This window comes from Falco peregrinus, chromosome 7 (assembly GCF_023634155.1).
Source record: "Falco peregrinus isolate bFalPer1 chromosome 7, bFalPer1.pri, whole genome shotgun sequence".
In the NCBI taxonomy this organism is placed as follows: domain Eukaryota; kingdom Metazoa; phylum Chordata; class Aves; order Falconiformes; family Falconidae; genus Falco; species Falco peregrinus.
The window spans coordinates 967,685-994,219 of NC_073727.1; the positions used below are offsets into that span (position 1 = coordinate 967,685).

Here is a 26,535-nt window from a genome sequence, read left to right on the forward strand (position 1 = left end):
ATACAGATGTGTCCTTGTGCAGACCAGCAAACTGATGCTCACAGGTTTTTGGAAAGCCCTGTGTCTCCCAGGTACATGGCTCAGGACCTCCAAGCTGCAGGCAGTTGCCCTGGTTTTGTCCTTATAATACATGTTAAGAGACACAAACTGACTAGAAAACCAGTACCAAGCAAGATGAAAAAAAGTCAATGAATTATTTGAAACAAACTACGCCCCAAACCCATGAGCCTCTACTTCAGTGCAGTGTGGAGAGCCGAATCCAGCCCTTCAGCCCAGCAACTGCTAAAGCATATTAGAAAACCTACAAAGGTCCATTGGTTTCCCACCAAGAGATGCTCGGCAGCTGAAGCCGGCAGGCTGTGGGAAGGACTCGGCTGCTGTTTTTCTCCTCCCGGCAGACCTGTGGGTCGCTGACCGCAGAGCGCTCGCCCCGGAGCCCCAAAGCTGGCAGGGGAGCTGGAGCAATGATGCGCTGCAGAAGGTTCCCGTGGGCTGCTCCCAGACCCCTGTGCCTCCCTTTCCCATCTGCAAAGGCAAGAGCTTTTTAGGCTTGCACAAAGTCTGCAAAGCCCTTCGGATGGGGTGTGGTGTTACCAGGTACTGGCGTGGCAGGGCCCTGCTTTGGGTCTCTGGACACGGAAATACGGCTCTGCCGCATGAAGTGATAAGCTGCGGGGAGAGAGCGAGCCAGGAGGAGGTGCATGGGAGGGAGAAAGCCGCAAAGGTTGGGGAGGGGGGACAAAAGCACGTGGCTTGCATGGTGACATGCAGAGGCACAGCTGTGGGCTGCAGAGGAGGCAAAGGGCAGCAGAGGCAGAGGGGGGGTAACCCATCTGACCTGGGCACTCTCAGGGACCCACGTTGTGGTTAACCTGCCCAAAGGCAGCCCGTAGCACACCACGTATAAAGGACCCTGCAAGCACTGGGACCGGCAAGCAGAGGGGTTCCAGCACAGGCAGGATGATGCTGCGAGAGCCGGGCTGGTTTGGTTACATCCCCATGGGCCACTGCTGGACCAGCACGGGGACATGAGCAGAGCAGGCTGGATTTCCCTGCGATGCCTGTGCTGGAGGGCAGGAGCCAAGGGGGCTTTCAGGGCAGCAGCCCCCGTGCGCGCGGGTTCCTGTTCACAGTCTCAGGCAAGCGGGAGATGCTGGATGCTGGCTCCAGCCACACAAAGCAGGGCAAAGATTTTCCTCATTGCCCTGGGACACCTATTTTTAAACTTGTGCACATGTTTCCTTTCATTACCAGTCATACTTGTTTGCTTTGCAAGGAGGTTACAAATAAGGAGAAAGCCCCTCATTAATTAAGCGGCTGGATGGGCCCGTGCCTTTGGCTGCCGTGATTTATTGCCTCCTCCCTCTCAGCAGCCACACAGGCTTGAAGGCTGCGCAAGGGAGAGCTGCTCAGCTCTTGTTTGGAAACGAACTGGGCGAGAACCAACGCGGAGGAGATGGGACTGACCCGGTCGCTGGCTGCCTGCCTTTCACCTTCGGGCGGCGTTTCAGAGGGGAGGTCCCCAAAAACGGGGGCCCTGCCTGCACCGTGCCGAGCACAGGCTGAAACCTGCTCCACCAGCACTGTGTTTGCTGTTACCTCCTCTGGAGCGACAAAATTCGCTCCCGCTGGGCATTTCTGAGAGGTGTAAATACAGACAGGGTCAATGGACAGACAGAGGTTTCCTGCAAACCTCATCCACAGGCATTCCTCCACGCACAGAAACACCCCCGTTCCCTGCTAGCCCTGAGAGCAACCTGTGCCAGCCTCCGAGCCAGCCCCAGCACCCGTCTGCCAGCAGGCTTTGGGCTGCCTTCGGAGAGAAAGCCAGGGAGTAGCGCTGGGAACCGGGCTTCCCGGTGAGGGGAGGGAGAGGGAGGAAAAGGATAGAGAAGGCCTAAAGGAAAAAAGGTATAGGGAGTAACATAATGGAAAGGGGGAGGGAAAAAAGAAGAGAAAGCAGAAACAAAGTTTAAAACAAGCTTCAGCAGCCATCAGGGAAGCAGAATATAAAAGAACCCCTGGCCTCCAACAAGGTGTTCAACCGCCTCGGTTCTGGGTCTCCGCAGAAGAGCTTAGACAGGCAAACCAGAGGGCTCTTATTCGGAGCAGCTTGCTGGCTTTCCCTAGAGTTTAATAATAGCAACTGTATTTATAAGACTAAAATGTTTTTGTTAAAAGGCTAAGTACTGGTATGTCACGCTAGTCACTTTAATTTAAAATAAATTCTAAAAAGTTCTTACTGGAAAGGCTTGCAGCTAACTATAAATATATGCAATATGCAGATGGATTTTTTTTAAAGCAGATTTATTCTTCTTCAGAGGCACTAAATTGCACAACAGTGCAGCATTTCTATGGCACAAATTTCCAGAGGCCCTGGGAGTCAGGATTTCTAACTGTTCTTGCTGCATGGGTTTTTTTATCCCTCCTGCATGGATTGGCAGCTCTGGCTGGTTTGACGTGGGTCTTTTGATATATGAAGAGATTTTAAAAGAGAGCAGAGAGGGAGAGAGAAAGGGGAAAATGCAGAAAGAAAGAGGCCTGGGCAGGGTGACAGCCCTCACCCTCCCTGTTACTCGGAGTGTTTGGAGGAAAAACCTGGGCAGCCAGCTATGAGACTGCAAGCAGCTACCCAGGCTCCAGTGCTGGGGCTTCCTGGATGGGCGGCAGTGGCCCCAAAGGCGCGCTGCATCCACTGCTTCTCCCTACAAAGGGAAACCAGAGGAAGTTTCCTCCAGCAACACCCATCCCGTGCCCTCCGCTGGCTGCTCTCACAGGGAGAGCCAGTGCAGTGGGGACAGCGAGATGGCAGGGGATGATGGTGGATGGTGAGGGACGGTGCTGGATGGCGCTGGATGGTGCTGGATGGCGCTGCCTGCCCCTCTCACGGAACACCTCCTGTGCAAGCCTCGGGACCCCAGAGGGTCTTCACCTCCCTTTCAAAGCCCAGCTCCTGCAACCGGGCCCAGCTGCGGCCACCCCACCAGCCCTGCGGCCAGCAGCACCAGCAGCGCCAGCAGCGCCAGACGGGGACAGCAGGCAGGCAGGTTCGAGCCTGCAAAGGGAACAGCAGCCTCCCCTCCTCGCACCTGCAGAGTCTCAGACCGTCATGGTGGCCTTGGCACGTGCTTTCCCTGCCCCGTGCATGTCACTGGGCGCGTGAGCCATGCACTCGTGCTGCCCCGGCAGCATCCTATGCCATGCGCAGCCTGCGGCAGGGCAGGGGGGCTCTGCCCTTGGCTGGGGCTTCAGCCCCACTGAGCCCCCCGGCATGGGCTGCAGCCCCCTCCCACCGCGGTGGCGGGGGGCACAGCACAGCCTCCAGCCTTTGCCGGAGCAGAGTTATTCTTGCAGCTGCTAGAAAGGGTAATTACGGTGAATTCCTTAGAAGGGACTGAAGTCAGCCTGCTACCAGATAGCAGGAAATATTTATAACAATCACTTCCAACTGCAGCCCTTCATCTAAAATCTAAACAGAAAGCTGCAATCCCCAGGCTTGTAAGTTGATACCGTGGCTATATACGGTCAAAGAACTACACGGAGGAGAAAAAGATGCTAAGTCCCTAGCAATCCTCATACACACGGCACTAACAAAAACCATTAACCTCTGTAAAATTAACAAGCCCGCACTGACACTTAGCTTTGCAGTACGATTGTCACGCTGCTGCATGACAAGCCCTGCCCTCCCAGGGCTGTCCCAGCACGCCGTGCCCACAGCCACGTGTGCAGCAGGGTGCTGCGGCCGCCCAGAACCACGGCATGCTGTTAACCACTGCGAAGGCGCTGTGTGACCCACTGCTCTCTACAAGTAAAGCACTGCCAAGAAAAGGCAGGGCGTTTCACAAGATGCTCACTGGCGAACAGGGCAACGGTGTTTTCTGGCATTCAGGCTTGCAGAAACGTCAGCATACCCAGCTCCTGCACGAAAATGGACTTAGAAAATCACAAGGCATTGAAACGCTTCACTTCAGATGTTAGCAGTGAATACAACTCACCCTGTGTGAAAAAGTTCCTCGGATAGCAAAAGTCCACATTTCCCACTGCAATTTCAGATTGTGAGAACACCCCACAAGGCCTCCTGCAGCAGCAGGGCACAAGCTGCCGAGCTTCACGCCTTGCCGTGCTTTGTGTGCCATGTGTGCCCCCTGGCCGGGGGCAGCACCGCCGGGGTGCCCGTGCCCCACCACGGGGCACAAGATCCTTCTTTGCCGCCTGGGGATCAGCAGACGGGAGCCTGGCCGGGCCGGCGGTGCTTCCCTGTCGCCCTCCTCTCTGCTAATCTAACAGCACAGGTGTCAGCCCCCTCCTCCCCTCCCCTCGGGCTTGCAGACTGTTGCCAGCCTCCCAGCTTTCAGGTTCAGTGTAACGCTGGAAGGGTCACCGTTTCAGGCTTTGCTGTGTGGCTGGGAGGGCAGGGAGCTGCCTCTGAGACACAGGGAAGGGAACTATGTTCAGAGACACGCCGGCTTGAAAACCAGCATTGCAGGTTCTCCTTCTGAGGGGCGGGGGGGGAGGGGCAGGGGAAAGAACAGGTTCATGGCCCCTGAAGAATCAACAGCTTTGGCCCCATGACATTAAGTGCTTTCTCCTCCAAGACACTGCTGTGCACATGCACTCCACCATGGAGATGGTCTCAGGCTCAGCAAAGAGCTGGCATTCCTGCTCTCAGTCTGCTGCATGCAGGCTTCTAACAGCTCACCCGTAACATCAATCGCAAACCAGTCGAGTGAGCTGGCCAGCACACGTAAGCCTTGAGCTGGAGCTCACAGCGCTTGGTCCTCATCAGGAGATCAGCCTCTGCACCGGACATCTCATAAAGCGGTCTGACAGGCAGATGAACCCATGTGCCTCTGGGGTAGCCTGTTTCTTTTCCATTGCAGTTGAATGCTTTCCTGCCCACCCCCAACTCATTACTTAAACAGCAGTGAACGCCTGAATTAAAGAAAATAGGGATTATAAAAGAAAAGTCATGTTTCCTTTTGTGAGCTCAAACATATCGTCTCAACCTGCTTATTGTTACTAGGCAAAACCAGCAGCAAATTCTGCATATATCCATGCCATATGTGGTGACAAAACCACAAGGACCGTTTCTATTTAAATACAAACCCTCTTTTGTTTCTCTTTCTGCAATTTGTGCTGTATCTCAGCAGAGCATGGTCATGAAACCACCACCCAAGCAAACTTTGGTGTCAGTCGGTACCAAAGCAGCGATGCTGGCTAGCTACACTACAGGGTGAGTTCATGGGGTGGCAACAGCCGTCAGGCACAACAAACCTCCCTGGACTGATGGCAAGGAAGAAGACGCAGGCTCGAGAACTGCGGTTTGAAACACAAACCCTGATAGCTTTTGCCGGTAGTTACTGTGTGGGGTGTCTCACAGTGCATATTTGGATTATCTGACCCGTGCCAGAGCATCCCTGGCAGGAGCTCAGCCCACAGGCAGCACCAGGCTGTATGCACCTGAACTGCCGCACATCCCAGGGATACTGGGATTCAGATCCCAGTAAAACACAGCTCATTTATTAACCTTTGACACCTGAGGACTAAGCCCACTGGACATCAGGTCTCTCTGCAGGGACCCTGCAAGGCCAAGCTGGGAGCAACATTACACCTGTGTAGGCACCCACAGCACATTTTGGGGCAGGATGACCCAGCTCCATGGTTTAAGACAGGGTACAAGCCTTCTTCCCCTGAGCCCATGACACTCAGAAGGTGAGAGAGGAAACTGGAGAGGACAGAGGAGAGGCCGGGGTGGGAACAGGGACGATACGAGGAAAGACAAAAGGTCTCTGTGGGAAGAAGAGGTTTCCCAGCCCCAGAGGAGGTCGCGGGGTGGCGAGCAGAGACCTTGACGCCTGCCTTGCTGCCAGCCTCCCCATGTGCTCCAGAGCTACTCTGCTGTCAGTCTTCCCTCCGCACGCCTCAGAAGCGTGGTTACCTGCGGGCACCGCTCCGCAGTGCTGCCTGCCTGCGTGCTGCAAGCAAACGTGTGGTGCTCGCAAACACCGCATGGGAAACGTGGAAGGACAGACCTGAAAAGCAAGGCGCATCTGCTAGATGTGCCCAGCCATGTGGCTGGAAAGGAAAAAACCCAAACCGGAGCAGTGTTATTTACCTGCAGACTTGCAACCCCAGCTAGTGGCACTTCCCGGCTGGCAGGCGAGAGCCGTGTGTGCTCTGCGAGTACGTGGCACCCTTGGTAGGCATCTGCATGTTACAGATACTTGTCGGATCTTCTCTTAACAATTTCAACAGATATAACCCAGGGCATATATTTACTGGGGAAAACGCTCCAGGTTTGTCTGCAGTCTTTTACACTCCTCTCGGCTTAAAAAATGTGCTGCCATTGTCTGTGGCCAATAGGTTTGAGTTTTGAAAAGAGCTCCTCCACGAAAAAGCAGCTGTGGAGCCTAACAGGAGCCGTGGCCAGACGATTAACTCTCCTGCTTCACAGCATTTCCAGCCAGCGCCGTGGCTGGGCTGGCTTCCCCCTGCCAGCCTGCAGCCACCCTTGCAACTCTGTGGCAGAAAGGGGAATTATTCTGCAGTCACCCGGCAGAAGCTGCTCCCGGGGCCTTAGTGCCCACATCCACAGGGCAAAGACAAGCCTGCATCACCTTCCCTGCCCACACCTTCTCCTTCCTCCACTTGGCGGAGTCAGGGCAAATCAAGCTCCCATTGACGAGGTATACACGCCTGAAAAACACACCTGATGGGAGCATTTCAAAAGGCCATCAGCTTCCAGAAGGCAAGAACTATTCTCCATCACATCAGTTATCTGCAGAGATGCAAGAAACGGGTTGAAAATGAGAAATTAGATAATTAAAGCCCATTTTAACTCATTAAGGTTTCCGCTATGGCTCCAGGTATGTGTAGTCCCAGCAAGTGCTGAGTTTTGTTTATGCCTGCATTGCAACCGCCTTTGGAGAGTGCTGCTGCAGGGCACAGAGCGACAGAAGAAGAAATTGAAGGTAATTTTGTCCTGCGGCTCAAGAGTTGTGAGCCATTTCCACGGTCACAGCACGCAGGCAAGCCCCCCCCCCCCCCCCCCCAACTGAACCTCAGCCACCGTGGTGCAGCCGTACAGCAGCACCGCAGCCCAGCACCTTGCTGGCACTGCAAATCCCTGCAGGTCCCTCAGCCTTAGTGTTGCAATGGGTATTTCTGCCATCGAGGACTGAAGTAGGTGAGGGTGACATTTTATTTTCTCCCCAGTGTTTTGTCTAAAAAACAAGTCACTCCCCCCCAATCTATACAGTTTATCCTCCTCCAGCTTTTTAAATGAAGAACAGGTAATGCTTCTGTGGAATTTCCAAGTTTACCCATTTTCAGTGAGAGAGGAAAATGCAGTGAGGTACTTCTGGGGAAAACCCCTCAGACAAACATTTCTCCAGTTCCAGCTGTCATAGGACTGACAACCAACAAGCCTGTACAATCCCTGCCACACAGGGAAGTAAGCCAGATGACCTTCATGGGGCATCTCTAGCAGCTCTGACATACGTAGCTAGGTTATATTTGTAGTTTAGACCAGCTGTGAGATGAAGCCTTTCTCTATAGCCTATTACTTACATCCAAAACCTGATGGCCTCCACCTCGACCAAAATATGCCAGCAACCAGCAAAGAGATCCCACAGAGCAATGAAGAAAGCCTTGCTTGAATGTCAAGGTCACCTGAGCTGCTTAGGCACACCAATAGACAGAGAAGATCCTCAGGAGATACGAACTGGGTCCTTCTGGGAGGGTTTTACTTTCCTGGGTTTTGCCATTCCTGGTGAAACTTGAAGAGAAATCCTTACGCTGGTTCCTGCCACGTGTAAGCACCGGGGCTGCACAACCTGTTCCTTAACAGGACTGGTGGAGGGAGCGAGGGGGGAGCACTGGAGCGATGCTCCTGCTGGTGTGTCTCCAGCTCTGCTCACCCTGCAGCATGCCCTCACCCTCTGGAGGGTGTCCCTGCAGGGAGGGCTTCCCCCCACGGGGCAGCAAATGTTTTGAGGGTTTAAGCTCATCCAGCCAGTCCCAGGTGGGTTACAAGCTGGGCACAAACTAGTCTGTCTCAGCCTCTCCCGTTCATACCGTGGCTTCACACCACCCTGTCGCGCCAGTGACGTGCTGCTCTCCCTGTGTTACCAGCCGTTTGTGCGGTGGCGCTGGGGAGATCACTGCTGCCAAACCAGGGCCCCGGCTTGTGATAACCAGTGCAAAAAGAACATCATTCCCCTTCATTTCTATCGACCCAAATGCAAGCCTAAAGCTACCTGTGTTCAAACGTGTTAGCAGAGCTCACCAGTTCATCTCTAATTAGCACATGCACCTAGGCTCAAAAAGCAATGAACTGGTGGAGCTCACCGCAGAGAGCCGAGGGTGCTGTGCCCCAGGCAGGACGGGGGGGCAGGCGCTACGCCCCACTCCCCACGGTTCTAGTGGAGACCGGCACCATGCTGAGCTGCAGCTCCACAGTGTCACCCAGCTTTGTGACTCCCACCTGCTCCTCTGCAGGATTTCCCGTCACATAACTAGGGTGCTAGAAGCAAACCCCTGCTTGCAAAAGGCTGTTGCACAAGTTGCCTGACTTGATATATACCTTTTCAACATACTGGCTTTCACAGAGAAATTGAGATACTGAAGTGCTGCTGCTTCACCTTCTGCCACAGTTGCTGTGAGCAAGGGTTTTCAGAACACTTGGCCTGAAATCCATCCCCTGCTTAAGTTTCCAGAGTTAGGGAAGGAAATTCTGGTGCAAAATGCAACTTGCATTTTCTGCAAAGTAATAACTAAATAAAAACCCCACAGCCCCAACCTTCAATTAATTTCTTCAGACTTCCAAACTAATCCATTCAGCTGCAACTTTCCTGAAAGGTAAACCTTTCTTCCCTAATTAAATAATGTTCACATAGATCAGTACATTTCCCCTCCTGTTCAGCAAAGGAATTTTAAACCTCTGCTCTAGCTGGAACGGAAGGGATTAACACAATATTAAATACAGAGCTCTTCATGTTACCTCTCTCCTTTCCCTCTCTCTCATGCATGTACGCATCCACACAGAGCATGACCACCTTGGCACCAAAATGCTGACCAACAGCATGAAAATTCTGATCAATTTAGTTCTCTCTTTCCCATGCACAATGATTTTTCTTGGCAAGGCCAGAAGAATTCTCTGTTCCTCCTTGCTTTTACTTTTGCTGCTTAGTGCCAAGCCAGGGCTCTCCCAGCAAGCACGCCGCAGCTGAAACTTGTGCAGTATCAGCTCAGTGCATTTACGGCACGGATGTCAAACTCATTCCGTGGCAAGAGCCAAACAGCTTTTTCCAACTAGCTGCTGCAAACTTGAGCAGCCCAACCTTGCCCTAAGCTTTGATGGGACTAGGGGCCTCTGAACATGACCCTGCGCAGGTTGTGGCCCTGGAGGTGCTCACCAGCAGCTGAGAGGAAGCACTCTTACAATCCACCGTGATTTTGGCCCCTCTTTCCTTTTTCCTTCCATCCCTCCTTTTCCAGTGTTCATCACGCATTCACCTCTCTCTCACCTTACCCCACCTCTCCCCCGCACACGCGCTTCCCCGGTCAGTTCTTCAGCTGCTCTGCTGAGGCACAGGCCCGTGCAGCCCTTGGGTACACAGACACCCTGTGGTATGCGTGTCCCTTCTGGGGGTGGCTACAGCTGCTGCGTAAACCCATGTACTCGCACCTGGGGGGGAAGGGCAGTGGTGTGAATTAGCTTTGCAGCTGAGCTGTGTGAGAGCTGAGGGCAACAAACGCTGTGCCCATGAAGCAGCGCAGTGCCACCCTCCCTTGGATGTATAGGATTAAGTGCTAGGATTAAGGATAGGGTTTTAAGCCTTGAAAGCCTGACTGTACTTTCCAGAAGGTCTCTGTTTCTACCATGCCCGTGGCTACATGCTCTGGCTCTCCCTTCTCACTGATGCTGGACTCTGCTCTCCTCCTCTGCACTTCGCACTGGAGACCCCAGCATGCTACCAGCGTGCCTACAGCCTGGCCATGAGCTGACAGTGGCTGGGGATGGAGACCAGCACCTCCCGCACCCCACCTGCACAGCCCGGCTGCCCTGATCCCATTGCGAGTCAGCCCCACGGAGGCAACAGACGTCTCCTCTCACAGGTTTCCTCCCAGGGCTGCCAAGGTTCTCGCCCTGCATCACCGCCAGCAGCTAACAGCTTCCTAGCATCTCCACTAAACCACGCTACTTTAGCAGTGTAATGAGCTCCCCAGGTTGAGTCTTTTAGTGACTTCCCACAAATCACTGAAAGGACAAACCGCTGTTTTGGTTCATTAGCAAGTGCTTTGTAGAAATCTGTCTGTGTATCTGCAAGAGGCCAACATGCTCATTCCTACTAGGTCTAAGAAGATTTGGATTGAGAAGCAACTTAAGCCTCCCACTTTCCCTTCCAGCTCTGCAGGACTGACAACAAAGAGCAATTCAAACCCTCCCCTGGCACACCAAGGGACAGACAGGGTACTCCAAATGCTAGTCTCAGCATTTTTCTTAAAATCCCAACTCTTGGAGCTCTGGGATTCAACAAGAAATTTAATTTTCACCTAAAACACAGTGAGTGAAGAACTCCCTGAGGCTTTAGCTCTTGGCACAGCAGAGGGAAACATTACCAGAAAGGCTCGGGCAAATAAAATGAACCTCAAGGCATTGGCATCACTTATAGGTCTTGTAATGTTTAAAGCAGCCGAGCCACCAGGGAAGCTGTCTGGGACATCGCAGATGCAACTTGTGGGTTCTGCGCATAGACCAAGAAGAAAGTGGGGGCAAAGACCAGGCAAAAGACCAGGAGACAAGGATGCAGGAAAAGAAGCTCTAGCCTTTTGCCTTGTGCTTTTCAAAGTTACTGCCTTCAGGTGGTAGAAGCCCCCTGGCACCTAATATATTTACAAATTAAAACAGGCACTGCCTTCTTTGGCATCCAAGGCTGAACTAAAGCCTTCCTTAAGGGTTTGAAGTTGCTGAGGAAGAGGAATTTTGGAAAACTTCAGGCTGGTTCTGCAGTTTCACTCTGCCAGATGATATGAATCCATCCAAGATTTCCCTCATCGTGGTTTTCCTACATTAACACCCAGAAGCAGCTATGGGATAGAAGCTCCTGCTGCAGTCCACAAAGCTTGCTGGCTCAGCTGGCACAGAGTGCAGCAGCGAGTATTTGAGCACGAGGCAGGCACTTTGCAGGGAAAGCAAACTGCCCTCCTGGCTTGGGCAGGGCAGGCTGGAGGGTCAGAAGTCAGGGGCTATAAATGTGCTGTGGCAAAGGAGCAGGGAGGGGAGGTAGTTGCTTCAGTGGCTAGAGCAAACTCGTGGGAAAATAACCCAGGGCAGCTTTGCAGAATCGCAGAGCAAAGGGCAATGTCAGCACGGTGCTCCCTGGGGGGAGCAGGAGGCCCCTGGCCGGCGGGCACAGGGGCAGCAGCTTTTCTCCTGTGCCCTGCCAGAGAAGGGCACAAAGACCGTTTCTCCTTCTCAGGCCGAGTATTTACAACCCTCTCCAATCTCCCCTCCGTTTTCAGGACAGCCTCTCCTTGTGTGGGTGTCTGCAATGGCCTGTGCCCAGCTGCATGGAAGAGCAGAGCGACATCCCTTTCAGTGCCAGAGCTTTGGGCTCCCATCACCTGCCCTGGGAGAAAGCGGACACTGCACAGGAGTGAGGAGCTGGTGGTCCAAGGGAATGTTCCTAGCTCTTCTCTTCAGATGTGTTTCCGAGGTGAAGTTTAATAAGCACAGCCCCTCGCCCACCGCTGCCTTCAGATCTGTTCGTTAGCACCTTTGTGAGGGCTTCACAAGGCTGCTAGTTCTCAGGGGGCTGAGAAGCAGTGTTTTAATTGTATATAATTAAATACTGCTCCCTTATCTAGATTTCAAAGTTTACTGTTGAGGCTTCAGTACCAATGCTCTCTTCCCCTCTAATTAGCTTCCTTAATCTGTGCAGCCTTGCTTCTTCCCCCAGGGGGACAGGGCTCTCCTGCAGGGAAGCTTGGATTGCATCTAATTATTAGCAAAGGAGACAGACGGCGGTGAGCACTGTCCATGTCCCAGATATTCACTGTAAGCAAAGAGCCCAGACTGGGTGGCCACAGGGAAGCTCTGAAGGTTGCATGGGATGCACCCATTTGGTCTTTCTGCTCCATCTGTAGGTTGCTTTGCACACTGTGGCAGAAGATCATGCAGGACAGAGGCCACCTGACTGGAACGCAACTCACGTGACGAACGCTTCTGCCTGGCTAATAAGAGTAAATAACAGGAGAGGAAGAGTTCCCAAGACCTCATCTGATGTCTCCAGCAAATTTTTGAATGGTGTCTCTAAACTCTCCTCTGCCGTGGACAGAGGTCACCCACTCCTCCAACCTACTCCTGAGAGAACCCATCTGTACTAGGAGGAAATTGTCCCTCCTGTCTAACTAGAACGGCCCCTGCTGCTTTCTCAAGATCCTGCAGACACAGAAAATCTTATCACCCTTTATATAGCTCAAGGCTTAGACCTTCCCTATGCCTGCATCTTCCGAAAGCAAGCAGCCCCAGTTCCCACAGCCCCTCGCCCCAGGTGACGTTTCTCAGACCACCAGTCACTTTCTGCGCTTTTCGTTGGACTCTTCGCACCGCTGGGGCTGAGTGCTCAGAGCTGGACACAGCTGGGCAGGGACCGTACGGATGGCTACACTCCTCGTGAATATCTTCAGGATGACGCCTGCCTCACTCGTTGCAAGAGCATGATGTTGCGAGTTCAGACTGCCTGCCGGCTCACAGTGGCACCCCCCCTTCAGTCGTTCCCCTCCCACCCGAATTTGTGCTTCCGACCATTCTTGCACAAGCACTTTACAGCGTCTTGCTTCTGCTGAGGCTATTTCCAGACCCATCTCTGCAGATCCCCATCCTACCTTTGATAATGCTTCCAGCCCACGCCACTCCTTCTGTCTGCAAGTTTAAACGCCACACTCCTCTTTCCCGCACCTAGCGAGCTCCAGGGCAGGCCAAGCACCTGCTGAACACCTTCTCACCCCCACCCAGCACCACGTTTCTCTCTGCAGACAGGTTTGACCCCACCACCCCAGTGGCCCACTTAGCTGGTGCTTCCCTACGACAGTACCCATCAAGGCCATATGGAAAGCCCTTCTGAAGCTGCTTCTCCCTCACCCAAAAGTTTGGCATAAAAGGAAATTAGGTTGCCTTGACAGGATTTGTTCTTGACAAATAAATGCTGGCTCTTATTCATCTCTCTGTTATCTTTGAGGTGCTTACAAACAACATGTTGGTTATTCTAGGCTCTTTTAGGTACAGAAGCAGACCTAACCTGGCTGGGCAGCTTTTGCTGCCTTCACCTATTGCCCAGTGAACTGCTAGCAGGGGGACTGCCAGCAGCAATAAGAGCCCCTCAGGCATCCCCCTAACAACACAGGGTTAGATTTCGGTATGCTCTCTGGGTCGGAGGACAGGCAGATTACAGCATCCCCGTCCCACAGCTGCAGGTCTCAGGAACACAGGCATCCACAGAGGGACCTGCTTCTTGGTGGAATGTGCTGTTCAGCTCCCTTCCCCACCTCCCTTCCCACTGCTAAGGCACAGACATGGCATCTCCTTCCCCTCTGATTCTCATCCAGTTCATGCTTGGCCTGACTCTGACCCAATGCTCCCATGCTGCTCTCTTACAATCCTACTAAAATGACCCGTTTTCAGGTTTTTGTATGATTCTGAGTTCCAGGTCACTGGAGAGCTCATGAGTCAGGTAAACCTCCTGTAATGCTTTGCACCCTTTCCCCTGTGGCAGGATCATTTGTGCTTGGGCATTAGTATGACATTTTTAAATATTATTTTTACCCTGTGTCAGAGCAGTACCTTATCCTACCACGTCCCATCACATATCCAGTTGCTAAGGAGGCACATAAATTGCAATAACCAAACCTAAAGTGTGAATGCAAATCTATTGAACTAAGCAAACACAAAGCCCTGTGGAGGCTCCAGTGCCAGGCAAACCCTGTTCCCCACCTGCCTGAGCCAAAGCAACAGGTTTCATCTCAGATCCAGCCTCCTGTTCCCCATGAAACCAGCGTGTCTCTCCCCTGCTCATGGCAGCTCTATTTATTCCAGGCTCCCTGCAGAACAGACATTTTTTCTGCCTCGTATACTGTGACAGGGCTGCATGTTGATGTGAGAGCTGTGCAGGACCAGGACATGAGCTGTGCAGGATCGGGAGAGCAGAGCCCCGGCTGCAGCACGGCGCTGCCAGCAGGGAGAGGAGGGCTGTGCCCGGGGATGCAGCTCCGCGGAGCGCCGTGTCCACAGCCTCCAGACAGGCGTGTTTCTTGCCCGTATCTAAAGGCAGGTCAGGATAAATCACCTGTCACAGCACTGTCGGGAGGCAGCTCAGGCTGCGTAGGTACGGTCTCGGGTCAGAGGATGGCAGAGGCGAGGGCAGGTGAGTGGCGCAGAGCCGGGGAGAAGGGCAGGCAGGGGAGACACCTGCACAGGCTCCGCAGCTCCGCCACCAGCACTGCAACGCCCAGAGGCTGCCTGGGCACCCGGAGGGGCTGGTAACGGATCCATTATTTCGTCTCCATAATTGTTTGCAAAGGCCCAAGGTACAGCTGTTTTGTTCTCCTGGAAGCAAGCGACAGAGTTCGGAAAAGAACTCAAGAGAAAATCAATCCTTTTTTGTTTCATTCTGGACCCAGCCAGAAGCCTCATGTCCTTCTTGCTTCCCGGCCAGTGAGACAACAGCTTTGTCACCTGGTGACAGTGCGTCTGGCCCCTGTGATGAGCACTCCAAAGAGCAAAGCAGCTTCCTGGCAACAATGCCATAAAATTTAAACCACCTCTAGAAAAAACCCAAAGGTAGCATCTCTGCACTGGATGCCACTCAGCCCGTCCCCATCCCTGCCCTCAGCCATCTGAGAGCATCTGCACTTGGAGGACCTTGCCCTAGAAAGGGATTTGCTCTGACTGGGGCAAGTGTATGCCATCGGCTCTATCTCTCTCCTGCCAGCATCCAGTTCACTGGGATCCAGTCCATGCCCCTGTTCATTGTTCTTGCTTCGTTTCTCGTTGCCAGACAGATTTTGTTACTATGATTGTGTAGGAAGGAGAAGAGACACTATGGAAATGGAACCATATAGGGACTGGACAGAGGAGGCACATGCTGGTCACTCTCTTACTTGCACAGCAGTAGGAATATTTTCTCTCTTATGCTAAGATATTTTTAAAACAGGGAATGCTGTTATTATTTGTTGTCACCCAGGAGCCAGCATTGCCATTCTTGGAAACCAGAGCAACGCCTCCAATGTCAGTGTCAGAAACATTATTAGTAGAGGTTTTGACTTCTCCCGAGATGTCCTCAGGCTAAATGGCACTTATGACTTGGAGAGGCCTGACCTTAACTCCAACCACGCCCGAGACTGCAAAGCAGAGAACGTACCCGCTAGTACCAGTGCAGCTAGACCATGCACCCAGCCATCACAGACTCTGCAGCTGTCAAAGACTAACTTTTAATTGAAGCCCCTCATCTGAGAGCACTGTAGAAATACAGGTGGTACAGCCAGACCAGGCCGTGAAGGTTAAGCTAACAGTTATCCTGTGGTGCTGGATAACAGGGCAAGGGACAGCACAGGTGTCTTTCCCCTTGCACGGCAGCAACACGCATGTCCTTGCCAGTGAAGATGCAAACTTGTCCCTGGTGTAAGCAAAGGCTATAGGGACACATACAAGGCAGACCCAGACGTGGAAGACTGCTCCTTGCCTCTGTACGCCTGCCTGCCCGGGGCAGAGCAACACCACATGCCCCCCCCGCAGCGAGCCAGATGATAGCACCGCAGCCGCCCGCAGCACCTGCTGCTGGACTCAGCCTCCCCCTCTGGGGAGGGTCTGTTTCTGACTCAGCCAGTTGTCTGCCAGGTCCAGCTTCTCCTCTCTGTTTGGCTTTAGTTGAGAGCAGATGTTTCCCTGCCCATCTGCACAGATGCTTGGATGCCAGCTGTGGTCAGCTGTCTGCTTTTTGTTCTGTCGCTCTTGTTTTAAGCCCACAAATGCAGCCTTGCTGCTGGAAGAAAACTACTGAGTGCCATCCACCGAGGATAAACCTGGGGGCAAAGTGTCGGAGGAAAGAGGGCTGTTCCCCAGGTGGATGCACAGCCTGAACTCAGCCCTTGTATCAGGGTCTTGTGTACCAACTGTTCACCTCTCCCTGCTCAAGGATTTGCCACAGTGAAGGATCCCGAGTGTGCCAGAGGGAAAGGGACAGATCCCTGCTCTGTTGACAAGATATACATATCACAGCTGGTGCTAGCACTGCTGCCAGCAGTGCTCAGGCAGACGCCAGGGAAAGAAGAGAGTCCGCAAAGGGGGACGGTGCTGCTACTATCCCTGGGTCTTGTCTACCCAGCAAGAAGCTGCAGAGCAGCACCTCACTCCAAGAGAACTCTTTCCCATGCCAACAAGCTTCACCAGGGTTGCTGCTTTAATTCCTTAAAACAAGCTTGGATCCTGCGTTTTATAAATTACTACAATGCATTTAATAGGTAGCCTTTTCATAAAGGAGCACAGCGGATGTGTACACAGGCCCTGATGAAGCTAATAACTGCCTCTCAATGGCTTTCAGAGAGTTATTACATATTTAAGATCCAAGCTCCCTTAATCAACCACAGAGATGCAGCTGGCAGCAGTAAATTGCCAACAACAGCTCATTACAAATAAGGAAACATTGGTTTTTCAAGGACAAAAACTGTGTCATTCTTCAGCGAGAGCGAACCAAACCACTCTTGTCCTCACCATTCTCTTCCCCCCCCCGCCATTCCCCCCAGTGATTGTTGCTGGCACAACTTGCTTCATCCAATAACACAGCCTCGCTGCCTAATCCCCTCCACAGGGGACATCATCAAATCAAGTTCCTAGATTTCATGACTTATTTGGGCAAGCGGCGCAGCCTGCATCCCGTGCTTGCCTTCCCCAAGCCAGCTACGGGCAGGACTTGTCCCACGACCCCGTGATGGCACGCCATGGCAGCACACACACTGGCCATGCTCTGGGCAGGAGAGGACCAGGTCAGGTCACGAGACACTTCAGAATCACAGCTGGGAGCACACGCTTTGCAGGCTTGAGACCTGACATGGCACTTGGGAATGGCTTTTTCAGTGCATGCCATGTCGGTGTTACTCGCTGCCCAGCCCACGGGCACAGGGCAGCAGCCAGCACCTGCGGGCACAGGGGTGCAAGAGGAAGAGGACGGTCTGTGAATGCCACTTGGCTTGATTTCCTTGCTCCCAGCAGAAATGTGGGGGTTGTCCAGCGCAAGAGACAAGAGCACAGCAGTTCAAGAGAGATGCGCGTGGCTGGGAGATGTTAAGGCTAACATTTTAGGAGTGTTGAGGAAAGGCTAAACACTGTGTGAACAGAGGAGAAACAGAAAAGGCAGCTCAGCCTGTTAGACCTGCACCTTCCTCCCTGAAGAGGGGAGGACCAGCTTTTGGCCTTCAGGACCCAAAGCAATGGCACCTTTCAGCCTCAGGGAACTTCTTCCCAAAACGCCCCTGGAGAGGGAAGCAGGCCCCCATGCCATGCCCCCACCTGGTGCGACACACGTGCTCGGCTCCCTGCGGTGGGCCACGGCCAGGGCCACTTCCCACACGATGGACCCAGGGCACCGGGTGTCCTGCCAAGGACCCAACACGCAGACCCTGACAGCCGTGTCTGAACTGCCTGCAAGTCCAACTGGGCCAGGCGGGACTGCCAGTGGAGAGGGGAAAACATGCTCCCAACCCCAAGCTGGGCACTAGAAGCAGGCCGAGTCAGAGTGTGATCACCGTTTGGTCCGCTGGGATGTCCCACAGGGTGCCCGAGGCAGGGCTCGTGAGGAGAGGACGCACGCTGAGCCATGCCAACAGAGTGGGACAGACAAAGAAGGAGGTAACAAACAGACAAAGAGGGAGCCAAAGCGTTCGACGACGAAGCTCGTTTGCTTGGCCTTCAGCCTGGTCTGCAGCCATCTCTCCGCCACATCAGAAGGTTGCTTTCCGACTGCATCCTGCTGCGAGGCTGACCAAGCTGCAGGGTTCATTTTTTTCCCCTGAAGCTGCAGGCCACGTACGCGAAACTGAGCTAGAGAGGTCCCAGGGCTGAGTCAGGATTTTATTTTTGCCATTTTGTTTGAGAAATACCTCACCCAACTTCTTCTGGAAAAGAAAAGGGGAACTTAAAAAAGTAGTACTACTTGGTTTCCCCCTGCCACAGCCTGTATTTGTTGCCGCTGACATTTTTGAAGGGCCCTTGGGAGGGAGGCTACGTGGTCTCTGAGGAACTTTCTCTAAAAAAATTAGGAGATTTATCTGATGTTTGTGTCACTGTTAGCATTTGGCTTCTAGATTTATGCTTCCAGAGAAACGTCAAGTGAAAGTCACATTCAATGGCCCAAGAGTGTCACTTCCTAAACTTGCCGCAGACACCTTTTACGAAAACAGCTGAACTACGTATTATGAACAGCAAGATCCATTGACATAAAACTCTCCAGGCATTTACAGGTGTAACTGCATAGGTAAAATATCAGTTTAATTGGTCATCTGTAAAACGGTGTGTACCGTCTTCCTTGCTGACTTGTTAATGCAGTAAAAACTTTTCTCTTGGGGGATGTGGGTGCAGATATTTGGAATGCAGATTGTATTACATCTCTCGTTGCAATGCTATCTGTAGAAAACCCAATAGTTTTGTACAGGAAAGAATACACATGTATTTTCACATAGCTTTGCAGTCACATCTGGAAGAGGTGCTCCTGCTGTTTTGAGACAGCAAGGACAAGACACCTCTCAGATGGGGGAAGGATTGCTTCCTCCTCTGAGATAGGAGGCTGGACTTCTTTTGAACTATTTGGCATTTGGACAGGAGATAAAAATACTCTGGCTAGATGAACCAGTGACCTCTTCTATGATCACCATAGCTGTGGTAGATGGGCGGGCAGGAAGAGCCTGCAACTACACATCTTCTCCATCAAGAAAACTTTCATTGTCTTGCATCTCCATTAACAAGGCTGGAGTCACCTTGTTGAGGGTGGCCCCAGAGGGAAGGCTCTCTCTTACACTTCACATCATAGCACCCTGTCCCACACTGATGTCTCAGAGCCCCAGGTACCCGAGCAGCATCATTGAGACTGACCTGGCTGAGACCCAAGTCAGGCACCTTTAGCCTCCCCAGCTAGCCTGGAACAATCTGCTGTGCAAACTCTTTGCAAAGCACATTAAAACGATGTTTCTTTCACTTGCCAACATGTACCCATTAAAGACATAAGCTGGGCTTCATGAGCAAGGAGCAGAAAAGCATTGCTCCAAGAGGCCACCAGGCAGTGCTGGGATTAAATGTTCCACTGGAGGACCAACAGCTTCTCCATTATAAATTTTTTTTGGTAGCACTGGAAAGAGATCTTTGTTGAAATGCACATGAATGGTGTGGCTTCAGCAGTTACACAGCTATTTTCTGTGCTCTGGGAAAGGGGACATCAACAGATTGCAAAATGGGAAAGTCTCTCTAGGCACCGCAAACAAACACGTTACGTAACTGGGCCTTTTGGGAACTGAAGGAAGGTCTCCACAAGATCAGGGCCTTCCCAGAGCTTTCCAATTTTACTGGGGCTTACCAGCAAGCCAGCCCTCCAGCAACAGAGGCCTGTACAGTTTTCTTTCATCCTCATGTCCCCCTGCACTGCCCTACCTTTGTGGCTAGTGCCCCAGAAAAGCACATCTCACTCAATTTTATCAAGCGAATCGACACAGCCTGGAACAGCAGAGCTGAAATGCCACCAAAGACCTTCAGAAAGGGCAGCAAAGCCATCTCTTGGCCACCAGAGCACGGGAAAACCTAAAGTTTTAGAACTTTACTGAGCCAAATGTGCTGGGGAATCGCACCATTCTACATAACTGTGATTTAGCTGAAGTACAGCGCTAGCAAGCAATGACTAGCAAACAGGCTTTACCTCTATAATCCACAAATTGTGCTGGCACATCTTCTTTATTCTCATTAGTGCAAATTCTTCCCACGGAGGATGGCTGCCAGCAGCACCTCAGCTGCAGGAGCACACCATCTCTGTGCTGCAGGGGCTGTTCTAAGCTCGTGCCCGGGCAAACGCAGCCCTGCAGGTCAGACTGCACCAGCCAACACCCGGCCATGCACCACAGCAGCGAAATTTTACATTAATACCTACTGCCTTTCAGGCATGTGAACAGATTGCAATTTCTACAAGCAGTTTCATCCTTCTCCAAGAAAAATGAGGCATGTAGATCATGTCCTCTCCCACCTGAGCAGAGCAAGCCCTTTGGTCAACATAGGCAGAGGCGAGGGCAGGTGAGTGGCGCAGAGCCGGGGAGAAGGGCAGGCAGGGGAGACACCTGCACAGGCTCCGCAGCTCCGCCACCAGCACTGCAACGCCCAGAGGCTGCCTGGGCACCCGGAGGGGCTGGTAATGGATCCATTATTTCGTCTCCATGCAAAGGCCCAAGGTACAGCTGTTTTGTTCTCCTGGAAGCAAGCGACAGAGTTCGGAAAAGAACTCAAGAGAAAATCAATCCTTTTTTGTTTCGTTCTGGACCCAGCCAGAAGCTTCATGTCCTTCTTGCTTCCCGGCCAGTGAGACAACAGCTTTGTCACCTGGTGACGGTGCATCTGGCCCCTGTGATGAGGCTCTCCTCAGAGTGTACTGCACCTGTGGTTCAGTTAAAGCCACATGGTATCATCCCAAAATAGCGCAGTGCGTGGCTACCGCACACCAGCCGTGCAACTGAAGCAAGGGACCAGAGGCATCACTCCAGCGCTCCAAAGAGCAGCTTCCTGGCAACAATGCCATAAAATTTAAACCATCTCTAGAAAAAACCCAAAGGTAGCATCTCTGCACTGGATGCCACTCAGCCCGTCCCCATCCCTGCCCTCAGCCATCTGAGAGCATCTGCACTTGGAGGACCTTGCCCCTGCTGTCACCACCCCTTCCCGGCCCGCTCCCCAGGCCCTCAGCCATGCCAGGCTATGATGCGGTGCTTCCCAGTACCACCCCTCCCCGCTTCCAGGGAGACGGAATAGAGTTATGTCCTGGCATCTACACAGCGAAACCACACTGGGGTTTCTAAGAAAGCTGTTTTCCCCCATTTCTTGATGGCTGTGCACATGTCTACAGCAAGTAAGAGAAAGAAGGAGGAGGTCTGCTGCTGTGGCAGGGCACGTTGGCACCTGTGGGATGCGGTCAGCCCATTTCCAGCACACCCCCTGTACTGGGCTGTTGGGAAAAGTCAGCAAAAGTCAGGGGATGCCTCCTGCCCTCAGAGAAGGGCTGCACGAGGGTCCCGGCTGACGTGCCCAAGCCCCTCCTAGCACAGCTGCAGAGCCCACAGTCGTGCGTTTGGCCTGCCACGGAAACATGTCCCATCCCAGGGGAATGGACACTGACTGCCAAAGCTGTCCTGCCAGCAGCCCAGTTTTGCTACTGCTGAGTGACCTGGTTAAAGAGCCTTCGGGGGATATCCTTATAGCCTAGTTCATTGCACCTCTGCAGACAACTCCCCGCCTCTCCGAAAATGAAAAAAAAAAAAAAAAAGTCAAATAACTGCATTCCTCTCTACTACAGTTATCATCCAGAAGCCAGGAACAACGCACATCATGCGGTTTTGACTCTCGTATCAGCAACATGTATGTCCTGGCCTCCAAACTGCTGGAGCCGTGAAGTCCTTGATCAGTTTTTCCTAAGAAGTCAAAACCCTGGCTGGTCTAATGCCCTGTCTGAGAACTACAAATCACTTCTTTCTTTCCCCCCACTTCAAGAAGTTTTAAGGTTTCCCCATTTGCTTCGTTCTCCCCGTGCACGTGGAGCGGCCAGCACTAACAGACAGAACGCAATGCCCGCTCTCAGCACTCGCACCTCTGCCTCCGCTCCTGGAGGCCGATGGTAGGACACGCGATGCCCGAGCCAGCCTGTAGCAACCCCTTGGTACAGCAGGGCCCTCTAACAGGGGCTGCTCCAAGTGGGTTTGTGCTACAGAATCTACTGTTGGCAGGGGCTGACCTACAGACAGGCTGACCCTCTTCTCTGCAGGAAGAGCCCGAGGCTGGAACACCACAACCCCAACCCTTGCTCCCCCCAGAGCCCCAGCTGGCAAGGAGGTGCCTTCACGACATGCCCAAGGACAGATTTTTCTACCGTGATTTACTCAGCAAAGTTATATTCCTCACAAAGCGTAATCAACAAGGCAACAGCGCTAGTCATTTTTCCACCATCCACCTAGCAACGCTCGGGAGTAGCTTCCAACAGCTTTCAGCCTCCTTTTTTATTTGCAAGCAGCCAAACGCGGCTGGAGTTGCATCCTAACCACGAGGCTTCTTTGCATGACAATACTTTTTCAGGATGTGCATTGGATGATGACCCAGGCCTGCAGCCTTTAGAAGAGGAGGAGGTGAAGTGACCTTCACCAAGGCCCCGAGCAGAGCACCAGGCCCAACCCCAGCTGACCTGACCCTCAGCAGCCAAGCGGGGGTAGGTACCACAATGCAAACACTCAGGTTAGACGCTCGCAAGATGGGTCCTTGTGACTGGGTGGTACTGGCCAGCTCAGTCTTGTTCTCTGCTCTGCCGTAGAGCCCAGGCTGCAGAGATCTGCTCAGGGCACAGGCAGGGAGTGGGTGGCTGGGCTCACGAGCCCACCTCCCTGCTGCTGGGAGGGTGGGTTGCCCCTGAACAGGTACTGCTCTCCTGTCTGTTAGCAAGGCAGGAACGCAGCATTTCAGGCTCCCCAAAGCATGTAAGGTGGCCATTCATGGCTTACTGCAACGCCCTGGCACCCCAACACCACCAGTGAAGCTCTGGGAGCCGCTGTGTATTTAATTGCAGGAGAACCAAAGACTGTACGAAAGAAATAAAACCTTCACTTACACTATCTCATCGTTCTGGAACTCCAGCTCCCCACAGGTGTCTTCAAAGTCCTCTCCTCCGCCTTTGGCTGAGCCTTCGATGGTTTTGTAGGGCACAATAACATTTCCTCGTGCACCAGAGGTTCGCAACACTTTCACTTCCATGGTCCCCACACTTTCACTGATGTGTGTTACTGGCTCCTCAAAGGTGAAGATGCCAGCATGGTCATCGTCAAAGATGGTGACAGTGGCAGTAGATGGTGATCCCAGGCAGGCGAGAGTGGAGACACGGCTGGCCTCAAGAACGCCCTCATCTGAGGCCTCGGTGCTCACGCGGACATTGCTGAGGTGGACCAGGAAGTTTTCATCCTCCTCAAATATGTCGTCGTCAATTATGCCAACACGGATTTCCTTCTGGGTCTCGCCAGGCTTGAAGACTACTGTTCCTTCAGTGAACTCATAGTCGGAGCCGGCATTGGCCGTCCCGTCCTCTGTCCGGAAGTCAACGTACACCGTGTTGGTCAAGTCACCTCCCCGGCGAATGACGGTCAGGGCGACAGTGCCACAGTTCTCCAGGCACTGGTAGGTACCCTGCTCAAAGTAGAGCTTGCTGATGGGATCGTTTTCTGCCACCTCGCTGTTGACCTCATGCATACTGACAGCCTTGCGGGCCTGGTCTGCTGCGTGTCTCTTCAAGATGTTGCCAGCTCCTGTCATGAGCCGAGTGGCCTGAATGCGGTAAAAGGCCCTGCTCTTCTGCTGCTGGCTCAGGACCTGGTAGTTGGCCAGCTCGATTAGCTGTTCAATCTCCTTGTCGGGGTGCTTTTGCTTCAGCTCCTTCAGGATCCGAGCCATTTCCCTCCTGGCTTCCTCATCATCCTGGTCTTTCTCATCCACCTCCAGCACCAGTGTCCCATCCAAAAAGTTCTCCACATGAGAATTAGCAACCTTGCCGTCCATCTCGATATCAGCTTTGGAGGAGGGCCGGTCACCCTCATGCTCAATGATCATGCCTCTCTGCTTGCCAGCTCGGTATTTCTTGTAGACGTACTTGTAAAATAAAAGCCTCCTGTCAGCTATCCAGGCAAACACCACGCAGATGGGGAAGAAGAAGAAGGTGAGCAAGCCTTCCCAGACCTCCACAATCCCAGGAGAAGACACAGATAAAATAATGTAAAGCCAAGTATAGGCAAAGATGCTCCAGGCCGCTGTAACAAAAAACACTCGCAAGTGCTTGATCTTCCTTATCTCTCCATCTGGAACGACGTAAACACAGATCGCAATAATGACAAACATGTTAAATGCAGCACTCCCCACAATCGTGCTTGGCCCCAAGTCCCCCGCTGTGAAGCCGTGGCCGCACACTTCGATAACAGACAGGAGGATCTCAGGGGCAGATGAGCCCAAGGCCATCAGTGTGAGGTTGGAAACGGTCTCGTTCCAGATCCTCACCGTGGTTTTGCTGGTCTCGCCGTTGGGCTTCTTGATGGTTATTTCCCGCTCTTGGGACGTAATGACTTCGATGGAGGACATGAAGCGGTCAGCTATGATAGATACTCCCAGGAACATGTACACCATTGCTACAAAATACACTGTTGCCCGAGCAATTTTGTCACCGAAGGAGGGGTCTTGGGGTTCCCATATCGGTAAAATCACACCCTTTTTGCAGATGTATGATCCAGTGCACTCCTCGGTGTCATTCACAGGCAGTTCGCTGGGGCTCTCTGCATGTATGCTGTCCGCGTGCGAGAGCAGCACCAGCACAACACTCAGGAGTTGGAAGCTCACTGGGAAGGTGGGTGGTGGAGTTGCTCGCAACATGGCTACTTCCATCGAACAGGTCCCACACGTCCTCAACCTGCAGAGGCAAGAGGAAAGGTGCATTAAGTGAGGCTGACCAGACATAACAGATTTTCGTCTATACCCTGGCTACTTCCCATCTTTCCCACATAGACAGTCAAGTTACCCTGTTACTCAGGAAGGCCCATCTAATGAGCCCATCTGCTCAAAAACTTCAGTTTTCCACGTACAAATCATCTAGTTCAGTTATCTGAGCGAGGACAGGTGCATATGCTACCAGTGGGCTAGCACCTACCCCCTTCAGCTACTATGATGTTTAATTGCACTTTCTTTCTCTTCGCTGAAAGCCTGTTTGTTCAATTGCATTTTCTTGTTTCTTATCTAATTAAAGCCCATCATTCTGCTTCACAGTTGGCAGAATTGTTTCCCATTTCAAAACCACAGTGCACTCACTCACTGGAGTTCAGGGTAAGAGCAGGAGAGGGCAGGGGAATCTACTATCCCTCTTCATGTTTGTTTTTTTTTTTTACTTGCCATTTATAATTACTGTAAACTACATATTTTACAGTCTTTTCCTGCTCGCCGCCCTCCCAAGCATCTACTCCACATCAGAAATCTGTGCGAAGTGAGCTCAAGCACTGGCAGAACCTTATCCTTAACAGTAACGTGGTCATAAGGTGCACCAGAAGGGTAGTCTTTAATTAATGATTTTGGAGCCATTCCTTCCACAGTGCATCACTTTGCACCTTCCCAAAACTGGAAGGAGCCCCGTATGCATCCAAGCTCCCTTGGCACGCTTTGAGAGGAAACCTGTCCCTGCGCTCTTTTCCCACTAGGTCAGCTTTGATGGCCTCCCCTTCAAGGGCCTTTCTCACTCCATTTACAACATCAGTCATCAGGCATGACAGCAGTACTTGCCCTTGTCCCGCCTCAGGATTTTCCAGCAGTGTAGAGGAGCTGTTAAAGAGGTTGCAGTTAGTTAACAGTGCATAAACCGACAGAACAGATGCCTTAAGTACAGTGCAAAAAACCTGAGCATGCTCAGTGTTGCATTCGCAATTTTACTGGCCCATAAAAGCCAGATTCCTAGTTATTAAAGCTGTATTTTCTCCTCAAGAAGAGCTTTTACCATGCTATGCTTCCCCAATCCAAGTTAATTTAATCATGCAGTACTTAAAAATGTTTCTATGAAGAGAGGAAAATGAATGTGTCAATACCTTTACTTTGCTGGAGAATACAAAAGGCCAAACTGGTTTTGCTCATAAAAAAAACACATCCCAGAAAGAAAGAAGAAAAACCAAAAACCAACCAAACAAACCTGAACAAATAAATAAAAAAACCCAAGCAAACAAACAAAAAAACCCTCAGCCATGAAAGGTTTCACCTTCTAAGGGGAGGATGGCATTGCCAGGCGCAGCTCAGAGATGGACACAAGCAGGAGACCCAGCTGACATCTCCCAGGCAACCCCCCCTCGGCCCCCGGCATGCCTCCCCTGCCATGGCCACCCGCCCAGCCTTGGCGCATGGCTGCATGTGCGGGGAGACCCCGACCGAGCCCCCCGCGCTGCCGCCTGCATCCCGTGACAGCATCCCACAGCTGCATCCTGCTTCAGTGGGCCCAGCTGCAGGAGTGGGACCCAAGCAGGAGGGCTGGGGTCACCTTGCCTTCTCCCCTCGACAGAGGGCTTGTGCCCTGGCACGGCCGGAACCCCGCCGGCACTCTGGCCAGACAGTGGGCTACATGTGCTGTGCTGCTGAGTGCGGAACGACAGCCAGGCAGGTGCTCCCGAGGAGAGACATCTACCCTCCTGAAGAGGGACATAGCAACACTTTCTCGAAGAAAAGCACCTGGTCAGCATCAC

At 52.5% G+C, this 26,535-nt stretch overlaps 1 protein-coding gene across 3 annotated transcripts in view; it reads right to left on the reverse strand.

Moving 5' to 3' along the window:
* SLC8A1 (solute carrier family 8 member A1) overlaps nt 1–26,535 on the reverse strand; it is a 116,391-nt gene that overhangs the window by 80,904 nt on the left and 8,952 nt on the right. For all 3 annotated transcript variants that reach the window (XM_055810771.1, XM_055810773.1, XM_055810772.1), the window contains exon 2: nt 22,896–24,731. In XM_055810771.1, the coding sequence (XP_055666746.1) occupies nt 22,896–24,706 (1,811 nt within the window). In that variant the 5' untranslated portion in view covers nt 24,707–24,731. The remainder of the gene's footprint in view (nt 1–22,895; nt 24,732–26,535) is intronic.